Genomic DNA, 12,032 nt, shown 5'->3' with positions numbered 1-12,032 from the left:
TATGCAACAGGCTGTTGTTTTTAAGGGTTAATCCTCTGTTAACGGTTGTCCTTTTTCTGGCTTGTTTTTCCCAGAAAAAAGTACTTGGACTGTCCATAACTCTTTGTTCTTATTGTGTCATATTGTCCTAAATCCTAATTGTCCAAATTTTTATTACTCTCATTATATTACTATTTTTATAACCATTTTATTACTATTAAAGTTTTAAAATTCTAAAAACAAGTGATTGGCATTTTTCACACTACTAGAAAAATCCAAACAACTGTACACTGGCACAGTGACTGGACAAAAGATATCTAATTTAGAGAACACATTATTAAATTATTTACAGCTAAAAGGAAGCAGGAGGGGAAATCTGCAAGGAGGCAGAAGAGATACTTTTTTGTTCTCAGCCCTTTTTTAGACATTTTCTCTGAGTTAAGCAAGACGTTTTCTCTCTTTGTGTCTTTTTCTAGTTCACCTCTCTTTTCTTTGGCCTCTGTAGACTAAGTCTGCCAATCTCTAGGCTGTGTCTCATTACAGAGTATGAAATCTACCCCATCACCAGCTGCAGTCTCTAGATACTGGTGTTATAAAAGATCCATCCATTTTCACAGTTTTGCGTTAGAATCATCATCTTTTGTCCAATTGTTCAGTACTACTCTGTCCCCTTTTTTTTTTGTTTTGACTGCTAGAACAGCTTCTCTATTGCATTGAGAATGAACCAGAATGGGTTAAAAATTATTTAATAAAATACATCTAATCCCAGGGATGAGATGTATAGGGGACACATTACTATGAGACTTAAAAGAGCTCAGTCTGTTTGCCTTATTAAAAAAAAGCTTGGGAGGTGACAAGCTTGCAGAGTTTAAATACCTCAAGGGGAATAGAGATGTTGGAGAAATCAATGCTCATCTTTACTGCAGCCAGCATTGAAACAAGCAGCAATGGCTGGGAGGTAAATTCAGTTACAGTTGAAGCCCATTCATATTTGAAAGGAGTGTTAAAAAAAGAGGACCGCAGCATGATATTGGCTTTCACATTTATATATATTAGTTTTTGCATTGATCATAAGTATTCAGATATAATATCATGTATACCTTTATTTAGCTGTTTGTTAGTATAACAAAATCTATAAGTTTAACTATGTATTTCATAGTTTATAGAAATAGTAGTGGGGTGAATATACTATATTATAGGCCTTAGCTGAACGCTAGGTGTTAAAATACCTCTATGTAACCAAACAAATGGTGCAAAGTGATCATGTTGTTCCCCTTTCTGTTGACTGAATCCTCCAAGTGATAAGAAAACCATGACACAAACCAGAGGACAATTAGAGAATACAATGTTAAATTTAAGGAGAACATACTAAATCATTATCAGAGGATGTGAAACAGCAGGATGGAGACACAACAAGAAATAAAATATATTGACTTGACACACAGGATGTCATGCAGATAAGCCAAAGTCTGAAGAAGCCAAACAAAGGAGTTCCCAAAACATCAGAAAGTTCGCAAGAATGTTTGACTAACGTATGAAACATGTGAATATGCATGTACCTCAGCGATGTAATAGTATAAAGATAACACTGTATGTACCACCTTGTTCTTTGGCCGTTGGCCAGGAGCACCCTAGAGCTGGAAATATCGTACTTCTTTTATCCTATTGAAGCGATACACGGAATAAATAGACTCCACAACCAGATATAGTTATGAAGTGGGTATGTATGTCAGCGCCTGGCACAAGCAAGATAACTCTCATGAAAACTTGTGCCCTGAGCCCAGCTGTCCCACATCTTTATTCACAAAGGTATTCCATATGCAATACATTGCATAACTTTTCCATGCATATTCAACCCCTGGCCCTACCTGTTCTCGCCTCGTATAGTAATCAGATCCACGCCCTTCTGGGCATGCATTGTTTGCTGTGGTGGTTGCACGGGGGGGGGGGGGGGGGGGGGGGGGGGGGGGGGTGTTAGTCTCTGGTGGTCTCTGAGGCTGAAGATTGTGGTCTTCCTCATGACTGAACTTTTGAACTTTTCTCCTTTGCACATGCGCTTTTGGTCCCTTGGTGCTTATCCGAGTAGTCTGTCGGCCTTGATTAGCTTGGAGACAGAGGAGTTCCTTTATCTGGGCTTTTTGTATCTCTTGGTCTCCTCTGGTATTGTTCTTTATGCAAGAAGCTTCAGAAATTTGCATTTTCCTATGCCCTTTGTACCATGGCAGAGGTTTCTTAAGTAATAAGGTTAAAATTCAACACATAGTTCTACAGGCTAAACTTTAAATGCTCAAATCATATTGCTAATTCAAGTAAAATCCAAAAATGTCTATTTCACTATTATTATTAAACTTTTCAAAATTCTAAGGAGTGAACTCCATTTTAAACACTAACTTGCATTCCCAACTCAGTCATCAAATCCCCTCCTAGCAAATCACAATCACAACCAGGAACAGAAACTCATGCCTTTCAAACTCATCTCACGCATTCACCAGTAGTGGTTGAATAAAGCACACAGGCTCATCTTTCCCACTTACTCCCAGAATTATCAAAAGAATCCCCTTTCGTAAGGGCTCCAGTGTGGTGAGTCCCCGGTACATTAGGAGATCTAATGTTCTCCTTTTGGTTTTTTTTTTACAAATGGCACATTGATTCCTTCCCAATCACTGTCCTGGTGGCCACCCCCTTCCCTTTTGTCCTGGGGCTCTCTGTACTTTTTTCAGTTGGAGGTTGTAAAAACTGCTATTATCCTTGTCTGTACCTTTTCCTCATCCTTTCTTTCATATACCTGATGTGCCTTTCTAACCAACTCCTGCAAGGGCTCACTGCCACCTCTCCAGCCCCTGCTCCCGCTGCGTGTGAGCTCTCACCCTTCCACAACCGCCAAACTCTGCAAAATCATTTGCCTCCCTGGTGATCCAAACAAAATCCCTTCTTATATAGGGCCAGGCTTTGGTGGCACATCGTATCTTAAATCAAAGCCAGTCCCTGTATCTTACACCGTACACCAAAGTCGGTCCTTGTCCTGTCGGAGTGTCCAGATCCACCCCCCCTCCCCACCCCATCCAGGTCCCCGGGCCGGGCACTCCCAGCACCACAAACTGTAAAGCACCAGATGCTGGCGCAGCTCAGCGGGAGGGCACAGCCGGCAGCGTCACAGGGACTGGCAAGTGACGGGATGTCCCGGAATCTCATGGGGGCTGGGGGCCACTGCAGCCCCTGCCTCGCGGGGGTGGTGGCATTGGGCACTGCCCAGTGTTGAGCCCACGGCTGCCCCACAGCCCCAGCTTGGTCCTGCACCTCCCCACCGGTCCCCAGCCTGTGCCACCGGTCCTGCTCTCTCGCACCTGGCCTCGGCACTCCTCACCATAGAGAAATCCCCTCAAGTCCTGAGTAGCTGGTGGACAAACCCAAATCCTCCACCCTGGCTTCATAATGACCCAAAGAAGGGTGGGGGTGTAGGAGCAATACCTCTCTGTTTTCCCTATCCTAGAAGCTGGGAGTACATAAGACTTGAAGCCAGCCCTGTATTAGACTGGAGACTTTGAAGATAAGGCAGAGAACATACCAGTTTTCTGTTTCTCTTTCCTTATCATACAGTTTCCCATTGCTATTTGCCTTAACCATATTCCTCCACATTCTCCTTCAGCCAATACTTTTCCAAGATTCCTTCCTGACTGCCCTTATTGCCCCTTCTGGGCATCCATGTCCTTAACTGCCTCTGGGAGAATGTGCAAACCATCTCAACATTCTCCCAAAGGACCCTTTGAAGGTATTTTGGTATCCTCATCTCTATAGTTGAGACCCTTTCTCAACTTTACTGCCCCTCCAGGCATCCTGCCATGTTTTACTCCCTGGTTGAGATTTCTAGTAGTCCTTTCCTGTGGACTCTTCATTAAGTCCCCTGGTCTGCCTCTCGTCTGTCTGCTGGACTGTCTCAGGTACCCAATCAATCGCCCAGTGCTGGCCAGTGTCGAAGGGAGCTGGTCACCGAAACTGGGTGAGGCGCACCTCCAGCTCCTCTTGCCATGTGCTGGCCCTAGATGTTGGAAGGATCCCAGATGAGCTCCCATCTTGTGTGGAAAATCACACTATGAAAAAGCAATATCCATAAAGGAGACAGAAGAGCCCTGAAACTTAATTCAGATAAATAGAGAGAGTCCACTGGGGCACATGTCTGCAGGGTTTTCTCTCTTGAGGTTTTGGAGGACACAGCCTCCATTATCCTAAACTCCTGGCAGCATGTTGCCCTCTTCCTTTCCCCATTGGCTGAGGTACTAGGAAGCCTACCCAAACCGCCTACCACATATTCCCCCTTGAACCTGTCATTTTACCCCTAACTTCAGAAGTTCAGGCCTGTGCAGACCCACTTGGCTGTTTCAGGAGCCAAGCTGTCTGGGCTCTGTAACAAACCTGCTGCTTGTAGTAGAGACATTAAGACCTGTTTCAAAGATGTTAACACCCATACCCTCACCCATCAAATTTTTTGTAAAGACATTAGCACACATCTTCCCTATCCTTACCATAACTGTTTTTGGGTCCCAAAGTGATGGAACTTTGTCACCACCTGCTGTTATCCATAGTTTTTGAAATTCTCTCTAAATTTCCTCTTCCCTTATAATTACTCTCATTGTTTCATCTGAAGATTGTGTGATTCTGTACAGTCTTCAAGCTTATATACTGGGGATTAGTCTTGACAGTCTGGTAATACCTAGGCCACCATCTCTTGTGCTGAAATAAAGGATGGCATCAGATATACTTGAAGGCAAATGCAACCAGTTCATGATGGCAGATCTAAATGCCAAATCAAGACTCAAGGTCCATGGCTTCCACACCAGCCTGGTCTGCCAAATAGATCAATCTGGGGATAGTATATCCTTTCAAGATGTCTACCTTCTGAAATGGTTTTAAAAGAGCCTTTTCAATCTGATGTAGCCAATCTTCCAGTTTTCCCAGTAAGTCTGGTTTTGACATTCCTACCCATGGATCAATGCAAAATCACAGGCATTTCTCAGTTAGCAGGATCAGTCATATTGAGGGGCAGGCCATTAATTGTCCCTGGTGGACAGTCACTGATAGTATATGAGTCCTTGATAGGCTTGATATAGAAGTCATAGCACTTCTCCCCTTGCATCCTGAGGCCTGTAAGATCACAAAAAGCATTTAAGATTTCAATATTTCTCTTCATTCTCTCCCATGATCCACTTAACAAAACAAGGTCATCTGGAAAGGTCATAAATGTTAAATTTTTCTCACAACATTGGTAACCATATCCCTCCTCTTCAAGCTTCCACAGCAGAGGGTCCACAGCTAGGTTAAAGAGAATCTGAGACATTGAATCACCAATTCCCACTCCAAATCCTGATGGGATCTGACTGCTCATCCCTCAGGTCGATATACATCTTGATGCTACCATTCATGCTTGCAATCAGAGCAATAATATGATGGTCCACACCCTTCTGCCATGTCTGGGATGATACCAGAGAACAACCAAAGATCGAACAGTTCCATTAACTGGAACTGGATCTATTTTAATAAGATCCCTCAAACTAAGATTTCTTTCACTGTGACCACAGCTTGGAATGCCATTTGGCCAACTGATCAAAAAACACCAAGGCCCTTGAATGTTTCAGGTAATTTCCATCTCAACCTAAACACCATGTACACCTTGTCAAGAAGGATACTGCATCTCAGGGATTCCACCACATCCAGGATATTGTTGGTGCAGCCAGATGATAGGGAGGAAGCAACCTATAACAGTCTCTGGGCAGAAGTCAACTCAATTACCATGAAGGCATTGCAGCAGGACCACAAGGAGGTGTGACATCTGCAGCTCTGCCCAGCTAGTAACTATGGTCGTGTCTTAAGTTATAATTCCTCCGGCCAGAAAGGTTTGCCACACACCTCCCAAATCCTGATGGTTTGAAATAGTTGACGGCAATACTATTTCTCTCAATCTAGAAAGTGAGCAGAGCCAGAGAAATGTTTTACCTTAGTAAAGAAAGGGTCCTTCTCCCTCACCCCCCCTTCCAAAAAAAAAAAAAGGCAAGCAAACATCGCCCTAAGCAGTACCACTGCTCTCGTCCGGCAGCAGAGAAAACAGATCTCCCCACCTCATCGAGTTACGGAGGCGAAACCCACCGCTAACTTCACAGAAACGACGAAGTCAAGATGGCGATCACCCGGCGACGGGAGAGAGCCGCTGTAGCGGACTGCGTCTCCAAGAGCCAATTGTAGCCAGCCTTACTGCTGAAAGAAAGAAGACTACAACTCCCGGCAGCCGCCGCGCGGCCCGGCTAGGGGACCTGGGAGGGAAGGCGAGGCGCGGAGGTAATAAATAGTGGCACGGAGCACTCGTCTTGTGTAAGATGGTGGTGGCTGCTACGTTCTAAGTGGAATGCGTGGCAGGCAGACACGTACTTGTCTCCTCGCCGCCTCTGTGTTGTGGTTTTAGCCGCGGGTAGGGGCTGTGAAGCAATAGTGAGAGGGAAATCCAGGCTTGCGTGCCTCGGTGCCGGCCGGTTGCTGGTGGTACTACTCAAGAAGAGCTAGCTGCTCCCGTCCCTTCAGCAGGAGGAAGCTGAGGCTGCTGTGGGTGGGGACCGCTTGGTTCTTCCCTGTTCGGCTATGTCGGACAATCAGAGTTGGAATTCCTCTGGTTCCGAAGACGACCCCGAGACAGAGCTCGGGCTGCCCGTTGAGCTCTGTGGGGTACTCAGCAAGGTAAGCTGCGTTTCCTCCTCCCCGCAGCCTATGCCTGACGGCCTCGCTTCCCTTTTCCGCGTCGCACTACAGTCCCCCTCCTACAGCTTGGCCCTAACCCTAATTCTGAAGCTGGCTGTCAGCCCCGGCTGCCTGTTTCCTCCCCACCCCGCTATTCCGGAGGATCAGGCTAAGGCTCCTGCGTCCCCCGGCGCCCGTGGAGGGGCCTGGTTGGGGCGTGGGAGGGGCTGTCATGGCCGATGCAGCCGCCACCTGATGGCGCGGAGCCTGCTAGGCAGACGCTCCGGCGTCCGGCACAAATCCCCCGCGCCCCCTCCCTCAGTGGGAGGCACCACCACATCCCCCCTGGACCAGGGGAGGAGGAGGCTCGCATCTGCTTAGTACCTGTCTGTCCTTCCCCCACCCCTCGCAACCTTCGAGAGGCGGCATGAGGGAGCAGTTTCTTGAGGAAGAGTCGCGGGTGAGGCTTCAGCCGCGCGCGGCTGGGGGAGGGGTTGGTGGCTGGCTGTCTCTGCTGCCCCCATATCGAGCCTGCTGGCTGGCTGGCGTAAGCTTCCGGAAAGAGGCCCGCGAGGAGGTGTCTCCCCCGCTCCTTAGGCTTCTGGCCGAAGCTGACATCAATCCTGGGTGTGGTCTGGAGCCGCGACATCACACATCCCTGCCTGGGAGCTTCCTAAAGGCAGGCGCTGCTCGTGGTCACTTCCCAGAAGCAGGCCCCAGCACGAATGGCACAATCTTTGGTCCAACTATCAAAACAGGGCCATAAATTACCCCTTCAGCGGGAGGTACAGGAGGTGGGGAGGAGTGGAACAAAAATTACATTAAAGTTTATTTCCCCCTTTTAAAAATAAGCATCACTTTTTGCTCTTATATCACTGAAAGTTAAAGGACTTGCAAATATGTGTTGGATGATACTGGGAAACTTAAGGAGTGTTTTAACACTGAATATTGAATTACTAAGTTTGAAAGCAGATTTTTTTTTTAAAAAAGAAACAGAAAATACTTAGAGAATAAAGTTAAAATATCTTTAGAATTAAAGCACTATGTTTTGAATTTCTTTCCTATGCAATAAGGCCAGACACAGACCTGTGTAGAAGGCACATATCATAGAGTGCTGAAATTATAAGTAGGCCCTGGATGCTGAGAGGAGCTGTGATGGGGCTAGTACTCTTTTGTGAAGGACTCTGAACTCCTTCAGTCTTGAAAATATTTCTAAGCCTAGAGATGGGAGGAACAGCTCGGGGGAAAGAAGGCCCTTGGTTCTCATCTGTAAAATCTTAAAATCTAATAAGTTCTAGTGCTGTATTTTACTGGTGTAGCAGGTGAAGCCATGGCTTCTCCTGACATTCTGTAGCTTATATACATGCAAATGTTTCTGGATGATTGTGCTGAGTGTAGCTGATGCTGCCTTTTCTGTGAGAACATGGAATGGAATATGAATAGCCGAGTATGGTGAAACCTGTTGCAGTGAATATGCTTGAGGGACATTTACCTTTTACTAGTTGATGCCTCAGCGATACTTGAGACAAGCCAAATAAAATCAAATGGTAGCATACCAAGCTTTCTACTAAAGAAATAATTACTTTTAATAATTTAATGCATATAATTACTTTTTAAATCAATAAAAGTAGGCTATAGTTCTCTGTGTATGCACTACTGTTTCAGTTCTGCCCTTTGGTAAAGAGCAAAGCTTTGGACGAAATGGAATAATTTGGTAAGAGAATCTTATTACAAGTTGTGAGACTGGAAGGATTGCTGGCTCTAAACGTTTTTGGTGCATGTGTGGGGAAAGGGGCAGGTTGGGCCTTGCCTTTTGTGAGGCAATGCACTGCCCTGTACACCCCACTCCCCCGGGCATGTATTCCAGCCCTGCAGTAGCATCCAATCACTTGCATGCTGGAAGCAATGCCCCACACTCTACCCCTGGAGCCCCAGTCTAGCCCCAGAGGGCCAGATGACCAGAAGGACCCAGGAAAGCCAAAGGGTATTTAACCCAGAACATGAGGTGAGCACATCTTGACCCTACCTCCTCTTGGAATTTCTATCAGCTGAACACTGCTGGAACTAGGATTGGTAGTTATATTTGTTCTTTTCTATATCTCTTCTGTTTTATTTTAATTCCTTCTTCTCCGAGTTTTGAGTATCTTAAAATCAGACTGGTTTGGAGTTTGCTAAGTTGAATGGGCTAAGTTTATGCTTTGTGGAATGTTTTAAACTTTTGCCAAAGTTCTCTGATTTTCTGAAGTTGCCAGTAAAGTTTCTCTTGTTATTTTGACCTCTTGAGAATATCTATCTTGTCAGTATTTCTCCCTTGCATCTAACTCAGAGTACATGAAAAACTGTAAGCCCTTTTAACAGTCTGTTTGAACAAGTTTTCTGGGGCCTCACAGAAGTGTATCCTACTGGTCTCTAAAAGTTTCAGAACTCCAGTGTGTTGGGTTTTTTTCTTATTGTATATCCTGCATACAATTTTATGGTGAATATAAAGAAGGAACTTCGATGTGAAAGTGTCTTTCCTGAAGCCTGAGAAATACCAGCCAAAGTTATTTTAAATGTTTTTTTATTAGCTGATCTTTGAATTTTTTTTTTACAGTGGACCAATTACATTCATGGGTGGCAGGATCGATGGGTAGTTCTGAAAAGCAACACACTCAGTTACTACAAGTCTGAAGATGAAACGGAGTATGGCTGTAGAGGTTCTATCTGTTTGAGCAAGGCTGTGATTACAGTAAGTGCTATTTCAGTACTGACATATTTTTGGATGTTACATATTTGTAGGCTAATGTCTGGTGATAGTAAACATGGGTATGGCAAATAAATTCTTGTAGGTTGTTTAATATTAAGGTTAGTTATATTAGTGCAACACTGTGGAGCCGGGGAAAGAGGATACTAATAAGAAAACAAGCTGATTTTATCTGAGATTGTAATATGAAGCTTTTCATATCTGTTATTTTGGAGGTTTCTGTGGGTAGGGATAGAGTTTGCTTCTGGAGGAGGTGGAGTTTTCCCAAGGGTCAGCCTAAGACCCTGGACCAACTTTGCAAAGGCGTCAGCATCCATCACAGTCTTTATACTTTGCATTAGAAAGAGAGAGTAGTATTTCTTTGACTGTACTTTCTGAACATAACTCTGTACAAAAACTGTAAAAGAAAATGTTGTGCTATGTATTTCCTTCTCTAAAGGGGGAGTGCTGTTTCTGCCTAATGTTAAAAGATCCGGCATTATGCTAGTAAGAATAAAGAGCTTACATATAAGTGAAATCTTATAAAGATGAACTTGCCTTAGAAGATAAAGAAGAAAAATATTTTTGTAGCTTTCAGAGTTATATATATTAATTATGACTAATGCTTGCCAAAAAGCATGCTTTTCTGTGTTACTGTTAAATAGCCAGGTATTTGACTGGGGGAGGGGGAGAAAGCTGGACTTGTGTAGCACATAACTTCCTAGAGCAGTAGTGTTAAATCTTAGTATTTATGTTCTTATTCCACCAAATGCTTTGCTTTCAAACTGAATTGAGGATGACAAATAAGTTCCCTTTACTAATATTCAGCTTAAAAATAGGTGTGTTTTTTTTTTTTTTTAAACACAGTTGGATTTGGAAAAAAAAGACTGGACTGATGGTATCAACTTTATGTATTTTGGGAAAAAGATTGTGAAGAAAATACAGACTTTTACATTTAGATGTCTGACAGGTATTGTAGTCATCTGAAAATTAAAATAGATTGCCTGATTTCATTCAAAGCTCTTTTTAAAGCTGCTTAAACTTTTAAACTTGCTCAAAATTTTATTTGTTTCAGAAATTTATGGTGCACAGCAGCAGCATCTAGAAGTGCTCATTTAAGTGTACTTCTGGTAGTCTGTAGAGGTACTAGTCTCTGATCAGGACTTTCAAAAAGGTGTTTTATTCACTAGTAAGAGGCATAACATGTCAACCAGGCAGAGACAGGAAGGTGGTGGCAGGGAGGTAGGCCAAGAGATGTCTGGAAATGTGCTGTAGAGTACATCTCAGCAGCTTGAATTCTAGTTCTGGTGGTGGAGAATATAGCAATGCTGATATTGTTTTGGGAATGTTTTGGTATATTGTGCTTTGGGAAGGAAAGTTGGTGAGCTCCTTTTCTTATGACTAGGAAGTGTGTAACACAAACTTCTTGCAGATCATGTTTTTCCTCTCTTTTATCTGGCACTTGTTGCATCTGGTAACTTGGTGTTGAATTGTTGACTCACCCCCTTTCCCCCCAGTTCTGGAGCTTCTTGAGTATATTGAGAAAAGATAAGAAGTATTTCTCAAAATTATTCTGATATTTTAGTTGTTTTATTTTCATTCAGAATCATGTTTGGTGACTGGTATTTGATAGTTTAATTGCTTGTAGTATGAAATGGCACATTTAAAACCTGGTAAACTGCTGGTAATTATTTCTAGTTGCAGTTAGTAATTGCTATGTAAGTATTAAAGGTTCAGGAATGCTATTAGGTCATGTGTCTCTAGGATAGAGAAATTTACTTTCTCAGAATGAATGCTTCTGGTTTGATAGTTTGGTAGCAAATTAATTTTTTTTAAAACCTGTTTTCTATAATAGAAAATTAGTTATGATAATTGTTTATTCTTCCTGTAGTAGATAGGTAATCTTTATTTTCATGTCCTTGTAATGTCTTAATATAAGCTTACTAACATGTATCTAAATGCATAGGAGAATACCAGTAGTTGCTAAAATGTGTAGATAATAATGAAAAGCTATTTTTGTTATCAGTGGAACTTATTTGTTACTGTATGTTTTGTGATGACTTTGGTAGAGAAGTTTGGTTTCTTAGTGACTTAATGTTCAGTAGCACTGATTTGATGTAATTGGGATCCTCATCTTGAATATTTGTCAATAGTCTCTCTATACTGTAAGTATAGTTTTCCTTAATCTCATTAATCCAGTCAGGCATAGTAACTACCTGTCTCCTAACCTTCTGTATTGCAGGAAATTTTCCTTAAGTTCAAAGCAGGCTATGAGTGGTATGAAATGGTGTTGATTACCGTAATGTTTCCTTGTAGGAGAGGGAGGGGACTGGATTCTCATGAAGCCTTCTTTAAGGTGCTCAGATTAGGTATACCCATTTGTCTGATGGGAGATGTAAGGATTTTCTGTGTGTAATTAATGCTACTAGTAGTATAGAATGTCTATGTTTCATTGATGTATAAGGATAAATTTGGAAAACTGGTCTCATTGTGTAGTCTTACTGTACTTTCAGCAATGAAGATAAGCCTTATGATAAATCATAAAATTAGGAGACGTGAATGCTGCATTTGGAAATCCTCAGATTCCTGTGACAATAGTCTTTAATTGAAT

At 43.0% G+C, this 12,032-nt stretch overlaps 1 protein-coding gene and 1 long non-coding RNA gene across 7 annotated transcripts in view; one reads left to right on the top strand and one right to left on the bottom strand.

Annotated features, from left to right (window-relative positions):
* Positions 1 to 596: 596 nt before the first annotated feature.
* Positions 597 to 6,241, bottom strand: LOC141726934 (uncharacterized). The gene is made up of 2 exons (XR_012577893.1): positions 6,090 to 6,241; positions 597 to 5,118 (listed from the first exon to the last, which is right to left on the bottom strand). It is a non-coding gene; the product is annotated as an uncharacterized LOC141726934 (long non-coding RNA).
* Positions 6,242 to 6,311: 70 nt separating this feature from the next.
* Positions 6,312 to 12,032, top strand: part of LOC141726933 (ceramide transfer protein-like) — a 283,561-nt gene continuing 277,840 nt past the window's right edge. Inside the window, exons 1-2 of one of the 6 annotated variants that reach the window (XM_074532038.1) lie at positions 6,312 to 6,699; positions 9,293 to 9,427. In XM_074532038.1, coding sequence (XP_074388139.1) covers positions 6,604 to 6,699; positions 9,293 to 9,427 — 231 coding nt within the window. In that variant the 5' untranslated portion in view covers positions 6,312 to 6,603. Of the gene's footprint in view, positions 6,700 to 7,002; positions 7,160 to 9,292; positions 9,428 to 12,032 lie in introns of those variants that run through there. The other 5 variants (XM_074532036.1, XM_074532035.1, XM_074532040.1 and 2 more) reach the window with 5 other exon arrangements.

The sequence above is a fragment of the Zonotrichia albicollis genome, chromosome W (genome assembly GCF_047830755.1).
Source record: "Zonotrichia albicollis isolate bZonAlb1 chromosome W, bZonAlb1.hap1, whole genome shotgun sequence".
NCBI lineage: Eukaryota > Metazoa > Chordata > Aves > Passeriformes > Passerellidae > Zonotrichia > Zonotrichia albicollis.
This window is presented reverse-complemented; position numbering and strand designations above follow the sequence as displayed.